The sequence below is a fragment of the Grampus griseus genome, assembly GCF_964374135.1.
Source record: "Grampus griseus genome assembly, chromosome: 3".
In the NCBI taxonomy this organism is placed as follows: domain Eukaryota; kingdom Metazoa; phylum Chordata; class Mammalia; order Artiodactyla; family Delphinidae; genus Grampus; species Grampus griseus.
In genome coordinates this window covers 172,418,267-172,435,570 of record NC_139019.1, presented here as the reverse complement: position 1 = coordinate 172,435,570, position 17,304 = coordinate 172,418,267, and the positions used below count along the sequence as shown (strand labels likewise).

Below are 17,304 nucleotides of genomic sequence, written 5' to 3'. Positions count from 1 at the left end.
CCCGCCGCCCGCGCGTCCGACGCGGGGGCCGCCGCCGTGTCTGCGTCCGCCATGCGTCCCGGGGCGCCGGGGCCACTGTGGCCGCTGCCCTGGGGGGCCCTGGCGTGGGCCGTGGGCTTCGTTGGCTCCGTGGGCTCTGGGGACCCCGCGCCCGGTGAGTGGGGCGGCCGGAAGGGGCGGGCGGGGCGGGCCACCCACGTGGGCCTGCCCGGAATGCGGGCCTGGGGGCGAGGTCGGGGGGCGCGGCGGCGGTGGCAGAGAGCGGTGACCCGTGGTGACCCGTGGCCGCTGCAGGTTGAATCTGGGAGGGCTTGAGGCTCCCCTCCCCTAGCCCCAAAAGGCCCAAAGGAGGGTCACCAGGAGGTCAGGAGAGCAGATGTGACTCCTTCACAATTTATTTATCAAGAATCTAGTTACAAGAGCTGCTGACAATTATTGGGCGCCTAGTGTCTGCCTCTTCCGTCCTGGAATCCACGCAACAGCCCAGTAGTGTGGGCACTCTTCTGCCCGGTTTCCAGGTGGGGAAACTGAGGCACAGGGTCACACAGCTTGTAAGTGGCAAAGCGGGGATTTGAACCTCGACCATCCGGGTCCCAATGCTCCAGAAAGGCAGGGCTGGGTGGCTGGACTCAGGACCTCCAGCTGGGGTCTCAGATTTTCCCTGGGTCTGGTTCAGGCAGACAGGTCATTGGAATCTCACACCTGCCACTTGCGGAGGTGCCGGGGAAGTCACATCCCCACTCCTGGCCTCAGTTTCCCCTTTTATACGGGGTGCCAATGTGCTGGGCTGCCCAGAGCTGGTCCCTGGGAGGCGCTCAGCACAGGGCCTGGGAGCTCCATGGAATGGGGGCCGTGGCCACCCCCGCCCCCACTTAACGGTGCAGAAACCGAGGGCCATCTGCCCCCCACCCCACCCTGCAGCCCCACCCCAGCCCCGCAGTGAGGGGAGAGCCAAGCCCCCTCCCCGAAGGCCGCATCCCCGGGGAGACAGTGAGCTCATGCGAGGGGAATGTTCCCGAGTTGGAGTGAGTAAGAGGCGGGCCAGGCGAGGGGGGGCTGCTGGGCGAGGGGGCTCCGCGTGCCCTCGGGCGCTGTCTAGACAGAGGGCAGAGGCGGGAGAGGCGGCTCCAGGGCCCGCTGACCCTGACACGTCCAGCTCTGGGCGTTTGCCTGCTCGGGCAGGATGCCAGGCCCGGGCTGGGGGCCTGGACCGGGGTGGGGGGGGGGAGGTTCCCAGGAGGGGATGGGGTGGGTGCTGGAGCAGTGTTGGGGCTGGAGCCCAGAGAGGAAGGGTCCCCAAAGAATCTGCAGCCAGGGTGGGGACACCTGTGTGGTTCTCTGCCCCTCCTTCCCAGGTCAGGGGCAGATTATCCCCTCCATAATTACTGAGCACCAACTGTATGCATCGCCATGGGCCGGCAGCTGGCTGGAAGGCCAAGGCCTGGGTGTGTGGGGGGGCACCGGAGGGCGCCTCTGGCCACGTGGGGACTGGCCCGCTCGTCCGCAGGTGGTGTCTGCTGGCTCCAGCAGGGCCGAGAGGCCACCTGCAGCCTGGTGCTGAGGACGGACGTGAGCCAGGCTGAGTGCTGTGCGTCTGGTAACATCGACACCGCCTGGTCCAACTTCACGCACCCGGGGAACAAGATCAGCCTCCTGGGCTTCCTGGGCCTCGTCCACTGCCTCCCCTGCAAAGGTGAGACCCTGGGTGTCGGCCGCAGGCCAGGGTCACAGGGTCAGAGGCGGGACAGCCGAGAGTGAGCCCCCCGTCTTGGGGGCAGGCAGAAGCTTGAGGCTGCCGGCACGGGGATCCCAGGCTCAGAGAGGGGTTGCGGGCCTTCAGGCTCCCAGCTTAGCCACCTGCAGGTGAGGGTTCAGGAAGCTCCAAGGAGTCCCCAGTTTGGATTCCAGCCTCTAGGCCCTTGCTCACGAGGAGCCCTCTGCCAGGGTGGCCTTTCCCACTTGCCCTGCAACTGGTGGATGTGCTCACACCTAGCTCCTAGGAAGGTGGATTTTCCCCGACTGGCCATTAGGGTTCATGACCCCACACTCAGTGTTCCCAGACACTTATCTGCCCTTGACCCCGCAGAGTCCAGGGTCTGGGGTTGGGCTTAGCTGTGGTTAAACAGCTGCATGTTAAACAAGCGTGTGCCTCTGCACCATGCTCTGCGAAATGCTGCCTCCCCCATCAGACTAGGGGCTCTCTGAAGGCAGGATGAGTAAATGACTAAGTCAAGACATCGTCTCTGCCCTGGAGAAGGGGTTGGGGACTTTCCCAGCCCCCTGTGCAAGGCTGAACCTGCAAGGACCCAGAGGGCGCAGGGGGGCATGACTTGAAGGAGGTGGGCTCTAGAGCCATGGTGCTGGCGGATGATTAGGAGTTCGCCAGCTGGAGAAAGCATGGGGGAGAGCATCAGCAGAGACCATGGCCTGGGATCAGACCCTGGTGGGTGGAGTCAGGACAGGGGCACAGGGAGGAGGCTGGAGCTGAGGGCTGCAGACCTGCAGGCCAAACTGAGGAGCCTGACTGGCCGCTGGGGTGTGATTAATCCCAGATCAGCCTGGCTGGGTGGTCCCAGACTCAACTGCCATGTGCCCTGGCTCCCTCCAGAAGCCCCTCTGGCTTCTGGGAGGAGGACAGACTTCAAAAAGTGCCTGGCCTGGGCATGAGACGGTCCAGGACCCCCTCCCCCCCGCCCCCCAACCTTGTCTGGCCTTGGGGACAGGAACTCAGCCCTGCCACTTCTGTTCTTGCTTGCGTGAAGCCACCCGGGAGAGCGTTTCCAGATGTGCATGTGGGCGGGCAGCATGGGAGGCGCCCAGGTGCAGCCCACATGCCCTGGCACAGGGACGTGGGGCACGCCAGCTAGTCTCTTAGGAGCATCCATCATTTTCTGCTCACCCTGTAAGGTGGGTTTCCCCATCAGCCCCACTTTACACACAGGGAAACTGAAGCTGAAACATCAACTCGAGCTCAGAGACGGCCCTCCAGACCCACAAGCCACAGAGCTGGGGGGTCCATCGGGTCCGGCCTGGAGTTCTCACGCCGAAGTGCCCTGGCTGTCTCCAACTCACAGCTGTGACCGTTTCCCCCTTTTGTAAAATGACGACAAAACGGCACCACCTTGTGGGGGTAGATGGGAGGCTGCACTGGGCCTGGAAGGCCAGAAGCAGCCGTTAGCCGGGCCCGAGTGGGGGCGGGGATCTCAGAGAGAGACTTGTCTCCCTACCTGAGAAATGGGGCTGCGGGGGGCGGTAACCCCTGGTTCGGAGGGCTCGGGCTGTGGGAGGCCCCCTCCTCAGGAAATGAGGCTCAGACCAGGCCGACGCCCCGCCCTCCCTGACACCTCCTCCGGGGAGGTCCTGGCAGGCACGGGTAACAGACGCTGCCCGTCCTCCCCATACCCGCGCCTGGACGGGGTGGAGCCCCCCGCTCCCCCCGCGGGCTGACGCAGCCGATCCCCCGCCGGCCTTCCCAGAAACGCGCGTAAATCAGGGAACAGACGTCAGCCCGAGCGGGTGGCCCAGCTGCGGAGCGAGAGCTGGACCGGGGGCGGAAGCCCGTTCCTCCCGGACCCCCAGATTCCGGGCAGAGACCCCCCCTCCCGCCCACACTGAGCCCCGCCCCCCGACAGAAGCCCGCCCCAGGAGCAGCGTCGAGTCCGTGTCCACCCGGGCCGTGGCTGAATCTCGTCCCTAACGGTCCCGCCCCCAGACCCCCAAATCAGTCTCCTCCCCTGTGGGCCCCGACTCCGGCCCGGCCTCTATCCCTCGGAACAGGGAGGGGGCGAGGGCGCGGGGGGCTCTGAGGACCTCCGGCCTCGGCCACGCGCCCCAGCCCACACGTGTGTGTCCTCTGTCCACAGATTCGTGCGAGGGCGTGGCGTGCGGCCCAGGCAAGGCCTGCCGCATGCTGGGGGGCCGTCCGCGCTGCGAGTGCGCGCCTGACTGCTCGGGGCTCCCAGCGCGCCTTCAGGTCTGCGGCTCGGACGGCGCCACCTACCGCGACGAGTGCGAATTGCGCGCCGCGCGCTGCCGCGGCCACCCAGACCTGCGCGTCATGTACCGGGGCCGCTGCCGCAGTACGTAGGGGCGGGGCCTGGGGGAGGGGCGGGGCCACCGGGCCTGAGCATCCTGTAAGGCCGCTGCCGCAACGCGTGGGGGCGGGGTCTTGGCAGGAAGGGGCGGGGTCTGAAATCCAGGGTGTCCTATTATGTCTTACGGATTTGGGCGGGCTAGGCGGGGTGGCACCCCACCCACCAGCCCTGCTCCCAGGCCTTGTGCTAGGCGGGGCTTAGATGGGAGCTCGTGGGCGGGGCCTAGCGGAGGGAGTCTATTGTCCCGCGAGAGTGTCACTGGATTAGGTCTTTTGTGGGGTCATGAATGAGAAAGAGTTGGGTGCAGGTTTGGAAAGGGGGTTCTGGGGCTCATATGGGGTGAGAGATACGAGTGTGTGTCAGAGAAGCTTACTGGTGCAATCAAAGCGGGGAGGGATTGAGGGTTGATCTGGAGTGTCGGCGCGGTTCGTGGAAGGGGTGTGGCTTCTGGTGCAACAAGGGGGCCGCGTCTGAGGGTGGGACCCTGAGGGCGGGTTCGCGGCGGGGGCGGGGCCTGTGGCCCAGGTTAGGAGGAGCGCCCCTGACCCTCCCCGACGCCCCACCGGCAGAATCGTGCGCGCACGTTGTGTGCCTGCGGCCGCAGTCATGCGTGGTGGACCAGACCGGCAGCGCGCACTGCGTGGTGTGCCGCGCGGCGCCCTGCCCCGCGCCCTCCAGCCCCGGCCAGGAGCTCTGTGGCAACAACAACGTCACCTACATGTCCTCGTGCCACCTCCGCCAGGCCACCTGCTTCCTGGGCCGCTCCATCGGCGTGCGCCACCCGGGCAGTTGTGCAGGTGCGGCGAGGGGCGGGGAGCAGCGGCGGGGTCTAGCCCCCAGCCCCTCTCCGCGCCCGCATTTCTCTTTTGGTCCCTCCCACTCTGCAGGCACCCCCGAGCCGCTAGATGCTGAGTCGGAGGAGGACGAGGAGAACTTTGTGTGAGCCTGAGGGACCGGCCTGGGCCTGGCGTTCAAGGCAGCCCCGTTTTATTTATTGCCACAGCAGAGTCTAATTTATGTCCCACGGACACTCCTCAGAGCCTGGACCGGGACCATTTTGGGAGCCCTGTTGCCCCCCGACGATACCTTGGAAGGACTGGGGGAAGGAGGCCTGGGAGCAGGGCTGGTGGGTGGGGTGCCACCCCAGACCTAGGTACCCTACTGCCCAGGAGGACCCCACGCTTCTCCTTCCTCGGGGATAACTCTATTCATTGTCGCTGCCACCGAGAGGGCTGGGGACTTCCTGCCAGCAACTAATGAAGAGGCACCCTGGCCTCTATTGATAGAACAGGGACCATGGGGTGAGAGGGGGTCCACGGCCTGGGTGTGTAGAGATGAGCCTCAGAACATGCCCAGACCCCAGACAGGCCAAGGAAGCAACCACTGTCCCCCACCAGCCCCAGGGTAACCAAGGGGCTTACCTTCCCTCTCCCTCCAGCTCCCAGTGTGTTCTGTGAAGGCCCCTGAGAAAAGCCCAGCTTGTCCCCAGGGACAGGGTGCCATCTGGGCCTCTGGACACAGGACTTGGGCATGGAGAGGCTGTATCTGCCCAGAACAGGGCACCATGTCTGGTGGTACCCGGCCCACTTAGGGTGGGACACGGTGGGGTCCCTGCTCACCCACTGGCCCAGGACGGAGAATAGACACCAAGACCCACTGCACACCTGGCATCCTGGAGCCGTGTGTCTGAGGGGCACCCCACTGCCTGCTGCCCCGTGCAAAAGTGAGGTCCAGACCCGGGACCCTCTTTCCCCCGCATCCTGCCCTGGCCACGCCTCTAAGCCCTGTTCCCAGCTGAGCCCCCCCTGCCTGCCAGCCGGGTTCCCTCCATCTTCCTGGGCTGTTGCTCTTTGTCACCTCCCTGTGCCTGTGTGTAGACTGGAGGTTCAGACCAGGGTGGGGGCCCAGTGGGGCAGGAGCCCAGCTCCCCGAGTTTGGAGCGAGGAGCACAGGGCAGTGGGGCTCGTCCGTGTCCTTCCCAGCCTCCAGGAAGTGCCTTACCTGTGACACCTAGAAAAGTGCCCTTGAGCAGTGGGTTCGCCCGAGCCCCCGACAAGGCAACCTCCCCCGCCCTGGGGTCCTGCCTCGCCTGCCAAAGAAATAAACACTGAAAAAGCCACTTTGGATGTCCAGGCCTCGGTTTGCCCGCCACCTCTCTGAGCCTCTGCGCCGCCCACTTTGGTAGGGGGTTACCAGCCTGGGTCCTGGGGTGCTGTGATGCTGGTGCATAGTGTGTTCTGGAAGCATCCAGCGCAGAAACACAGGTGTATGTCCTTGGGACGGCCACTGCCCGACTCGGGGCTTCAGTGCCCACCTTCAGGCGGTGGGCGGCAGCCGAGGTAGAACTGGGGCAGGTGGGGTGAGGGTGGGTGGGAGAGTCTTGGCCTTTATGGGGCAGGGGAGGGGAAGAGGGGGGTCAAGATGGCTTAGGGCAGCCCCAAGAGGCCACCTGGTTTAGGGTCCAGAAACGGAGGCCTGGCCTGGAAGGGTTGGAGGTACCATAGTGACACTAACACGATTAGTAAAAGTACCGGCTGGGACTCGCCCAGCCTTGCCGCCAGCCGGGCACCATTCACTCAAAGCGCTTTTCAGAGGGTGACCCAGGCCAACCTGAGACCCTACCCTCTCCCGGCCTCGGTTTCCCCATCTGTGTGGGGTTGGCTGGAGGGCAGAAGAGTGGCGGTCCAGGTAGGGACCAAGGCGGGGAGGCCGTCCCAAGCTCGGGCTGTGAGGCAGGGTGGGAAACTCCAGAGGGGTCAGCGCAGGAGGGTGTGGGAGGGTGGAGAGGGGCCCAGGTCCTATGGCTCAAGGTCCTTCCGGGAGGGAGTGGTGGAACTGGACCCTCGGCCACGCTGAGGCCAAGGAGAAGCTCAAAGACATGCGTGGACCCTGGAGGCAGACCATCGTGTCTGGTGAGCCAGTTAACACTTTATTGTGTTATTTTGCCCTTTTTGTTTGGAACTGATTCCCCCCTATCCCACCTGCCATCCCACACACACCAGGCTTCCTGGGGTTTGGGGGCCCATGGACCCTCTGCCCCAGCCACGGAATTTTCCAGGCCGGAGCTAACCTCATCTTGTGCGCTGCTGTGGTTCAGGCAACTCCTGCTGGGCCCCCAGTGGTCCTGGGTGGGGGGCTGGGCTGGGGGCCGTGCGGGCCCCGCCGAACCACGTCCCAGATCCAGGTCACGAAGGCGGACACCAGTGTGTACACGTCGGGGGTCTTGGGGTCGCCGCACCAGAGGCCGGAGAAGGAGACGACGCCATGGGCCCGATTTCTGCAAACCAGGGGCCCCCCAGAGTCTGCCTGGAGGTGGAGGCAAAGGTGAGGCCAGGGGTCCCTCTCTGGGCCTCACTTTCCTTAAAGGAGCTCATACGGGTGAATCTGAGAAGGACCCTCCCTGCCTCAAAATCCTTCCATGGCTCCCTAGAGCTTTTACAGCAAAGACTAAGCTCCTCACCTCAGCCTTTAAGGCCTAGAGGATCCAGCCCCCACCCACCTGTCTGCCCTCCTCTCCCCCGACTTGCTTGGTTCCAGCCATGCCAGCCTACCTTGCTCTTCCTGCAGCAAAGCAAGCTCCAACCTCTAGGCTTTTGCATATTCTTGAGACCCGTTACTGCCCCCTGCTGGACACTGCTTGTATAAATACACAAGTCGGCAGCACCTTGTGCAGTGCACAACTTGCGCAGCTGTACACAGCAGCTCTGTGACTGGTCTCTCTGCCTGGCATGCCTCCCCTCAGATCTTCTCAAGGCCCCGCCAACTCTCAAAAGTACTTTCCTCAGAGAGACCTCCCGGAATACTCACCGTAAAACTCCTGCTTCCTCCTCTCCCCTCACCTCCCCACACCTATCACCCTAATTGTCACCTGGAATCAGCTCTGACCCTAAGAAGTAGGTCCTATTTGTGTGACAGTTTTACAGATGGAGAAAGTGAGGTCCCGAGAAGTGAGGTGACTTTTCTAAGACCACACATCTGGGGAGTGGCTCAGTCTGGACCTGGACCCAGGCAGTTGGGCTCCAGAATCTGAACCACTGCACTCTCGTGGCTGGAACAAAAGACACCGTCCCCCACCCCCACCCCACACCTGGGCTGAGTTTCTTCCTTGGCACCGGGGCCAAATTTGCCATTAATCCATACAAGGGCTTAGGAGCAGGAGCTTCTTCCTTGAGATCTGGACCTTGCTTTTTTTTTTTTTTTTGACACTGCTTTTAAAGACACAAATCTGTAGCTGTTTGTGCAGTGCGCAACCTGCACAGCCATACATGGCATCCCTGTGACCCTGGGCAACTCCGTGCCCTTCCAGGGCCTTAGGTGAGGCCCATCTGGTCAAAGGTGAGCTGGGACTTAGTTCCCAAGGCTCTGCCCAGCTCTGACCCTCTCTGTGGGCCTCAGTTTCCCCACGCAGTAAGCAGGCAGGACAGAGACTGAGTGTCTCACCGAGCAGAAGCCACGTCGCCGGCGGTCCCCACTGCGGGTGCAGAGCATGGCAGGGCTCAGCCGCCCCTTCCAGGAGCTGTTGCAGATGTCCAGGCCCAGCACGCGGACCTCGGCCTCCATCAACACAGGCGGCAGCTCCTCGAAGTCGGACACGGAGCCCCAGCCGGCCACCTGGCACCGTGCCCCGGCCCTGGGTGGCCTCCGTGGCAGCCCCAGCAGCCCCACTGCAGGACCCAGGATGGCAGAGCTGTTCAGCTGCAGGGGGAGCACTGAGGTTAGGCCCCCCCCACCGCAGCCACCCACCACTGCTCCTGCCTGTTCACCTTTCTGGGTTTCTTCTTGGCCTCATGGAGAGAAGTCAGTGGCAGCCGTCATTAGGCTGTCGGAAGGCCACCACGCGCCACCGCCCGTCAGGCCTCAACTGCCTCAGACCAGGACTCTGGTCTTCCCCAGCCTCCAGGCCTCGAGTCTCAACCCCTCAGCTGCCCAAAGGGTCTTTCTAACGAGCCTCTCCTTCCCTGCTCTGAGCACGGGTGCTCACAGGATCCCAACAGCTGATTTTAAACAAATCAGGCCATCGTTGGTGTGGGAGGGCCTGGGACCCGCGTCTGGCCCTCGTCCCCCACGCAGCGTCTCACCCGCAGCAGACAGATGTCACTGGTGTGGGTGGCCAGATGGTAGTCGGGGTGCGTGAAGACAGCCGAGATGCTGAACACCTGCTGCGTGGCCTCTGCGGTGCGCAGGTCGTGGGCCCCTAGCACCACCAGGCTCGTTTGGGGGTCTCTGCGGGGTGGGGAGGGTGGTTGTGAGCGAGGCTGGGGTGAGGGCCACCCGGCACGGGCCAAGCAAATCCATGTCATCCTCACGCCAGCCCGTGATAATAAGCGTCACGTTTATTACCGTTCCACCTCAATTATGGTATTAACTCCGATCGCAGCAGTATGAATTGAATTTAATTTTTTTTTGGCCACGCCGCGTGACCTGCAGAATCCTAGTTCCCCGTCCAGGGATTGAACTCGCTCCCCCTGCAGAGAGACCATGAAGTCCTAACGACTGGACCACCAGGGAATTCCCACTGCAGTACTTTTTAAAAAAAATTTAATTAATTAATTAATTAATTTTCGGCTGCATTGGGTCTTCATTGCTGCGCTCAGGCTTTCTCTAGTTTCAGCGAGCGGGGGCTACACTTCGTTGGGGTGCCTGCGGGCTTCTCATTGCGGTGGCTTCTCTTGCTGCGGAGCATGGGCTCTAGGCACGCGGGCTCAGTAGTTGTGGCTCGTGGGTTCTAGAGCGCAGGCTCCGTAGTTGTGGCGCCCGGGCTTAGTTGCTCCGCGGCCTGTGGAATCTTCCCGGACCAGGGCTTGAACCCGTGTCCCCTGCATTGGCAGGCGGATTCTTAACCACTGCGCCACCAGGGAAGCCCCTGCAATATTAATTTTAATACTTATAAAAATATACTTAGAATGAATATAATACTCATTATATTTATTCTAATTCCCACCTCGATTATAGTATCGCCTCCAATAATTTCAATATGAAGGTTAGTAATCGTTATAACAATATGCTCAGGACAAGCGTAACGGTTATAACATCGGCTTATGGTCACGGCGGCTGCTCGTTCCCTACTTCTCCTGCCGCCCCCCCATCCCTGATAAACCCCCCAGCTGAGAGGCCTGTCTGCACGAGCCCTCACCCCACCCACACCAGGGCACCCCCTCATCCTGGCTCACCTGTCTCTGAAGCAGTGGGCGGCCGACACAACCCAGCGGGTCCGCAGCAGGAAGCCCCCGCAGTGGTGCTGGCCCTGGAAACTCACGGACGCCATGTAGGGCCGGGAGTGGGGGGTCACCTTGTGGCCCCCGATGATTCGGGACGCCCAGGAGCCTGCAGGCAGGGTGGGCAGCGAGTCAGGGACGGGGCAGTGTGGGGTAGGGGTCAGGCTGGGCGGGATAGACAGACACAGAGATGCCCAGAGAAGGACGTGGAGTTTGCCGGGAGAGGGGCCGGGTGCACTAAAAGCTGGGTCTGGGCCTGGCCGAGACCCCAGCTGGGCCTCATGCCCGCCTCCCAGCGGAGACCCGAGAGGAACAGCCATGCAGGGGGCTGAGTAACTGACCACGTGGTGCTACCTGGAGCTTCCTGGGTGGGGCCCCTGTACGGGGCTCTGATGGGCTTGGTTGGGCTACTCGGGGGTCCTCACCTGGGGGCCTCATGGGCAGCATCTGGAAGGCGGTCAGAGTCAGCAGCAGGCAGGCCCAGCTCCCCTCCCCGGGCCTCATGGCTGCTGCAGGTCAGCCTCTCCCTGGAGAGCTCTGCAGGCCGTGGTCCACCCACCGCCCAACGGCCCGGAAATGGGGAACTGGGCTGTGGCCTGTGGTCAGAGGCCCCACCAGCCCAGTTCTGAGCCCGTGCTTCGGAAAGCCTGATGATTCTCCTGCATCGGGGTCGTTGATGATAATCGTAATGTCACGGGAAGCCAGGAGCCAGGGCAGTGGAGTGGGCACGGGGGCTCTGGGGGGCTCCCGGCTCTGCCAAGACATGTGACCCCAGAGGTCCCTAATGCGTGCCATGCCCCGGCTTACCCAGCATCTCCCAGGTACGCAGCTGGCAGCACAACAGCCCTCGCTGCCCCTCAGGGCTGGGGACCAGCTCTCCAGCTGAAGGGGGTCCGGGTCCCGCCCTGCCCGTCACTGCCTCAAACCTCAGTTTCCCCATCTGCAACCCCAGCCTCCAGAAAGCCTTGTGACTGCTGCTGCCTTGGTTGCATGTATTGAGGTATTGAGTGCCTACGGCATTACCAGCCTCCGGTAAGTGCTGGAGATGGAGCCCAATGTGACAAAGGCACCCACCCTCGCGGTGCTGGCGTTTCTCGGGGTTGTGGGTACAGATGAGGTGATCTGGCTTCACGGCTGAAGCACGGGCTCTGGTGGCCAGAGAACAGCGAGCTTGTCAGGTCAGTTCAGGGCCTTGAAGGCAGGGGCTTCTCCTGTGGGTACCGGGGAGCCATGGAGGCTTCCGAGCAGGGAAGGGGCAGCAGGGCCTTGGTGAGGGGCCACACACAGGGGACACACAGGTCAGAGGCCCTGTGCTGCCTTGCGGAGGCTTTGCTGAGACCCCGTGCCCGTCCGCCATCAGTCACTAAAGTGGAGACGCAGAGGGACATCTGGGAGGCAGGGGACCCCGCACAGCATGGAGGAGAGCGACTGGGGCTAGGGGTAGCCCTGTGCAGAGAGGGGGCCAGTGTCACAGGAAGGGGAACGGAGGCTCAGTGGCCGCTGCTCACAGTAGGCTCACCCCACACACGCCTCGGAGGCACAGAGGGTACCTCGCCAGAACGCAGTGCCCAGCCCGGAGGACCAGGGTGGGCTCCATCAGTGCCGGCGCGGGGGAGGGTGGTCCTCCCAGCCCATCACTCAGCATTTCGACAAGGGTGTGAGGGCGTGGGATGGACGGAGAAGGTGAGGTGGAGGTGGGAGAGACCCAGTGGCAGAGACATGGAAGAGAGGCAGAGACAGAGAGATAGACACAGAGACAGAGGGAGACAGAGAGATAGAGGCAGGACAGGACTCCAACATGGGTCTCATGGGGCTAAATCCAGGTGTGGGCAGGGCTGATCCTTCCGGAGCCTCCAGGGGAGCATCGGTTCCTGCCTTTTCCAGCTTCCAGAGGCGCCGCATCCCTGGCTCGCGGCTCCTCCTGCATCCTCACAGCCAGCAGCGCAGCATCTCCCGTCTCTCTCTGCGTCTGACCCTCCCGCCTCCCTCTTATAAGGACGCTGTGATGACGCTGGGCCCCCGGGAATCCAGAGTCGTCCCCATCTCTCTTAACTCAATCCCACCTGCAAGGTCCCTTCTGCCCCATCAGGTGACATACCCACAGGTCCCAGGACCAGGATGCGGAGGCTGTGGGGCCGTATTTAGCCAACCTCAGTCCCCTGTGTTAATTAGTTTGCTATGTTGTTATCACACCCATTTCACAGACAAGGAAACTGAGGCACAGCCTTGAAAGCTGCAGGGTGGGGGTAGAACCAGCTGGTTTGGAAGGAACCGGCCGTGCTGGCATGCAGACTCCTAGATCTCAGCCCGGATAGGCCCACTGATCAGGTAAGAGAAGGTCATTCTAAGCCACTAAGTTTGCAGTGATGTATTACTGCAGCTGCAGGAAACCATCAGGCCCTGAACATGGAGGAAAGTGGGAAACGTCCATGCGAAAGTCGTTTCCGGGGTCTCGGCCAGAGCTGGACCCCGCATTTCCCTCGGAAGTCAATGCAGGCGGTAGCAGATGATTCTTCGGGAGACTTTGGTGGCTCCTGTCCACTCTGGCTCCCTGGGGCTGTCCTGTCTCGTCTGTGCCCCAAGGCCTCAGTCACTTCCCCCAGCCACATGCCCCTGGGGGTTGGTATTACCGGAAGCTGCAGATGTGTGGAACTCGTGCAGTCCTAGAGCAAACCAAGGCTGTAGGTACTGTTTCTGTCCCTATGGGGAAACAGAGGCACAGAAAGTTTAAGTACCTTGACTAAGGCTGCACAGCGAGGGGGAAATGGGGCCAGGGTTGCAGCCTCAGGCCAGCTCCTGTTGCCTCTGCCGAGGGCCGATTCTTCCCACAGCCCGTTGTATTTTCCTTCTTGTCTGGCAAGCAGTTGTGAAACCAGCAACTGTCCTTCAAGGATCCAAGTAACCAAGTCCTGAGGAACGGACTGTGTGGAGCTCAGTGTTTCCACTTCCCAAACTGAAGCCCAGAGAGTGGAGCTTGGCTGGTCTGGGGCTGCACAGCAGACGGTCTTGAACCCAGAACTCCAGGACTGTCATCCTTGAAGGGTCTTTCCATGGAGGATTTGGGTGGCTTTCCAAGTCAGAGCAACTCAACAATAATAATGTTGCTTCTGATGACGATGATAATAATAGCTCCCTTTACTGAACTCTTACTTTTGTTATTGATTTGTTAGAGCTCTTTACATATTGAGGAGATTAGCTCACAGTTCCTGAGCATCTGAGTGGGGTATGCATGCAGTCGGTGCTCATCACCCAGCCCTGAGTGGGGCATGCAGTCGGCGCTCAGAAAGTGCACAGCCTCTTCCCTAGCCCAAAGCAGCAGCAGAGGTTCAAGAAGTCAGGAGAGGTTATGGGGCTTGGTCAGGAGCCCCTGAGAATTTGAGAAAAGCTCAAAATCTTCCCAGGAAACCCCCCGGGCTCAGTGTTGGAGCCCAGGGACCCCACCCCACTTGGCCCCTGTGTGTCTCAGTGTCCTCATCTGTGAATAGGGTTGGTCCTTGGAATGGGGCATAGGCCCGGCAGGTGTCAGCTGGTGACGCTCTCCCTTACACCCCACACTTTACTTTTTAACCTCGTTAACTCACATTCCAAGGAAATCACTTCTTTCTTTCTTTCTTCCTTTTTATTTTTTATTATTTTTTGGCTGCGCTGCACAGCATGCGTGATCTTAGTTCCTCCACCAGGTATCAAACCCGTGCCCCCTGCAATGGAAGCACAGAGTCTTAACCACTGGACCGCCAGGGAAGTCCCAGCTTCTTATTTCTTGAGTGGACGGAACTGCCTTAAAAGTAAACAGTCCAGGACTTCCCTGGTGGCATAGTCGTTAAGAATCCGCCTGCCATACGTATAGCTGATTCACTTTGTTATACAGCAGAAACTAACACAACATTGTAAAGCAATTATACTCCAATAAAGATGTTAAAAAAAAAAAAAAAAGAATCCGCCTGCCAATGCAGGGAACACGGGTTTGATCTCTGGTGCAGGAAGATCCCATATGTCGCGGAGCAACTAAGCCCGTGCGCCACAACTACTGAGCCTGTGCTCTAGGGCCCGCGAGCCACAACTACTGAGCCTGTGTGCCTAGAGCCCGTGCTCTGCAACAAGAGAAGCCACTGCAATGGGAAACCCACGCACCGCAACAAAGAATACCCCCACTCGCCACAACTAGAGAAAGCTCAGGTGCAGCAACGAAGACCCAACGCAGCCAAAAATTAAAAAAAAAAAAACCAAAGGAAGCAAATAAATCTCTAAAAAAACAGAATAAACAGCCCAATCCTGCATCCTGCATCCCAGCCAGGTTTCCTCTGGATGCCAGCCCTGGCCAGTGTGGGGTGGTGACAGACACCACTGCCCTTCACAGACTTTCTCCTGGACCCGCATCCAAAGGCCTGGCAGAGAACGGAGGAAGCGACAAGTAGGTGTGAGTGGCTGGCATGTGGGGGCCCTGAGCAAGCCCATTCCACAGATGGGTGAACTGAGGTGGCGGGCAGAGCGTCACCACTGCTGTCCACGTCGTCTGCCCTTGCAGCCTCCAGGATTTCCACAGGGGGAGGATGGGTGTGGGGATGCGGCTTGGCCACTGTTGTCTGGGCCTCGGTCTCCTCCTCTGGGAAACAGGTGACCCCAGAGCATCTCTGAGGGTGTGGCGAGATCTCAGCGGGGGGCTGGGTGCCCTGGGCGCCCCTCGTCTGCAAACTGGACGCCAGCGCCACTCTTCCTGCGGGGAACGTCAAAGGAGATGGAGAGAGTTATGCAGCCCTTCATTCCATGAGTGTTTATTGAGTGCCTGCTGCGTGCGGGCACTGCATGAGTGCAAGGGGGGGCAGGGGACACAGCAGCAGGAAGACACAGACCCCTGCCCTGGTGGAGAGACAGTGAATTGACATCGTCTGCAGCAGAATTAAGTGGGGAAGGAGTGACCGGAGTCGGCAAGAAGCATAGGGAGGGGGTAGGATTTTAGGGCAAGAAGGAAACCCAGTAACCCTGGTAGAGTGAGGAGGGGAATCCAGGAGGAGCCCAGGGTGGGTGCGGAGAAGGTGTCTGGACAGCCCAGCGGGGTGTGCGGCAGGGGCAGGGGAAGGAAGGGTGCTTTCAGTGTTCACCTGGGCCTCGAGAGCCAGACTGCAGGGCACTGGGGAGCCATAGAAGGTGCTTGAGCAGGGCAGGTGGGGGCAGATCCTCTGGTGAGAGTGGAGAGGAGAGAGGAGGTGGGGAGACAGGGAGGCTGTGGTTGAGCTGGAGTGGGGGACACAAGGCCTGAGCTAGAGTCAGGGCTGGGAGAGGTGAGGGGGTTTGCGACTCAGGGACAGGGGAGGAGTGGGCTCTTGGGGCCCACACAGAGCCCAGTGTCAGACCCCCCTGGAGTCCAAGCGCCCAGAGGATGTCCGGGAGCAGCCGGAGCTGCTGTAAATAAAGTTTTTTTTGTTTTTTTAAAATAAATTTTATTTATTTATTTTATATTTACTTATCACTGCGTTGGGTCTTGGTTGCTGCACGCGGGCTTTTCTCTAGTTGCAGCGAGCAGGGGCTACTCTTCGTTGCGGTGCGCGGGCTTCTCATTGCGGTGGCTTCTCTTGTTGCAGAGCACGGGCTCTAGGCACGCGGGCTTCAGTGGTTGCAGCACGCGGGCTCAGTAGTTGCGGCTCGCGGGTTCTAGAGCGCAGGCTCAGTAGTTCTGGCGCACGGGCTTAGTTGGTCCACGGCATGTGGGATCTTCCTACACCAGGGATTGAACCGGTGTCTCCTACATTGGTGGGCGGATTCTTAACCACTGCGCCAACCAGGGAAGTCCCTATAACTAAAGTTTTATTGGCACATGGCCACACGATGTGGCCATGTACTGCCTCCGGCCACTTTTGCACCGCAATGGCAGAGCTGAGTCCTTGCCACGGAGAGCGGCCGGCCCGCGATGTTGAAAATGTTTACCATCTGGCCCTTTACAGAAAAAGTTTGCCAACCCCTGAGCGAGTGTATGCTGGGCCCTGTTTCAAGTCCTTCGTGTATGTTTGCTCTGTCAACCCTTCCAGTAGCCCTAGGAGGTAGGGAAGTGAGGCTCAGAGAGGTTAAGAAACAGACCCAGCGTCACACAGCACCTACAGAGCTGAGCTGGAACTGGAACCCAGGCCCCCTGATGTTTCTGAGTCTTTTTCTTTGTTCTGTTTGCTAATTTATCTCATCGTTTTCCTGCTAAATGGGTACATGTTCATTGTAAAAGGAGGGTGCAAAGGCCTGTGAGAGGAAAGGCAGCCACGCCCTCCCCCGTCTGGGGTGCATCATGCCCCATTTTTCTCCAGAGCTCATCCAAGCCTCTTTCCCTTTACACACCCATTTACTGAGCACCAGCTGAGCAGAACAGTTTTACAGAAACCCTAAGGGCTTTGGAAGAACCTCCCTCTCTGCACCCCCCCTCCCCCACCCCATGGAATAAGTGTGTTCGGGGCCCGGTGGCTAGTGTCCTTCTAAGAACACGTTGGTGGGGACAGCTCCTGCCTCCCTCCTGCTCTGTGGGGTCTGCACAGATGAAGGATCCAAGATGGACTACAGGGAATCGAGGGGATGGCAGGGGAGCGAGTCGGCTCTTTCTGCTGCCTGAACCTGCTCCCCACCCTGGGGAGCCCCCCGTCTAGCCCAGGCTGGGCCTGACCCCAAACTCCAACCTGGGCATCCAGCTGCCCGACCAAGGCCCCTTTGTCATCTCCCAGGCCCCGTTCATGTCCGCATGTCCTTCTAGGAGCTCAGGCTGGAGAGGGGAACCCTGATGCCTGTCATCCCTCATCCCATCCCGCAGCAATCCTGCAGCCTCCCCCTTCAAGATCCATGCAGAATCCACCTGGTTCTCACGCTGGTCCAGCCTCTGCCATGTCCCTGGGGGCCCCAGTTCAGCCTTTTCTGGCCCCCAAGCCCCCCCCACCCCCTTAGCCCCTTTTCATCCACTCCCCACCTGGCAGCTCGAGCGGCCTTCACAAACATAAACCGGGGTGACCCCTCTCCTGCTCTAA

General features: G+C 60.8%; 2 protein-coding genes across 3 annotated transcripts; one reads left to right on the top strand and one right to left on the bottom strand.

Moving 5' to 3' along the window:
* Positions 1–6,206, top strand: FSTL3 (follistatin like 3). 2 transcript variants are annotated; one of them, XM_082651571.1, is made up of 5 exons: positions 1–154; positions 1,508–1,693; positions 3,864–4,079; positions 4,664–4,891; positions 4,982–6,206. In XM_082651571.1, exons 1-5 carry the CDS (start codon positions 52–54, stop codon positions 5,035–5,037), a joined length of 789 nt encoding a protein of 262 aa, XP_082507697.1. In that variant the 5' UTR covers positions 1–51; the 3' UTR covers positions 5,038–6,206. The 2 variants fall into 2 exon arrangements, with proteins under 2 accessions (XP_082507697.1, XP_082507696.1); XM_082651570.1 differs by having other exon boundaries at positions 4,664–6,206.
* A 981-nt stretch (positions 6,207–7,187) lies between these two features.
* On the bottom strand, positions 7,188–10,813 carry PRSS57 (serine protease 57; the record flags this gene model as incomplete). The annotated part of the gene is made up of 5 exons (XM_082652559.1): positions 7,188–7,400; positions 8,535–8,789; positions 9,173–9,317; positions 10,265–10,418; positions 10,735–10,813. 5 exons carry the CDS (start codon positions 10,811–10,813, stop codon positions 7,188–7,190), a joined length of 846 nt encoding a protein of 281 aa, XP_082508685.1.
* Between the last annotated feature and the right edge of the window lie 6,491 nt (positions 10,814–17,304).

Bases quoted from the DNA above. Each gene is read 5' to 3' on its own strand.
- FSTL3 (XM_082651570.1), top strand. From the start codon at position 52: ATGCGTCCCGGGGCGCCGGGGCCACTGTGGCCGCTGCCCTGGGGGGCC. The intron at 1,694-3,863 runs GTGAGACCCTGG...CTCTGTCCACAG, and splicing joins CCACTGCCTCCCCTGCAAAG to ATTCGTGCGAGGGCGTGGCG. The intron at 4,080-4,663 runs GTACGTAGGGGC...CCCCACCGGCAG, and splicing joins GTACCGGGGCCGCTGCCGCA to AATCGTGCGCGCACGTTGTG.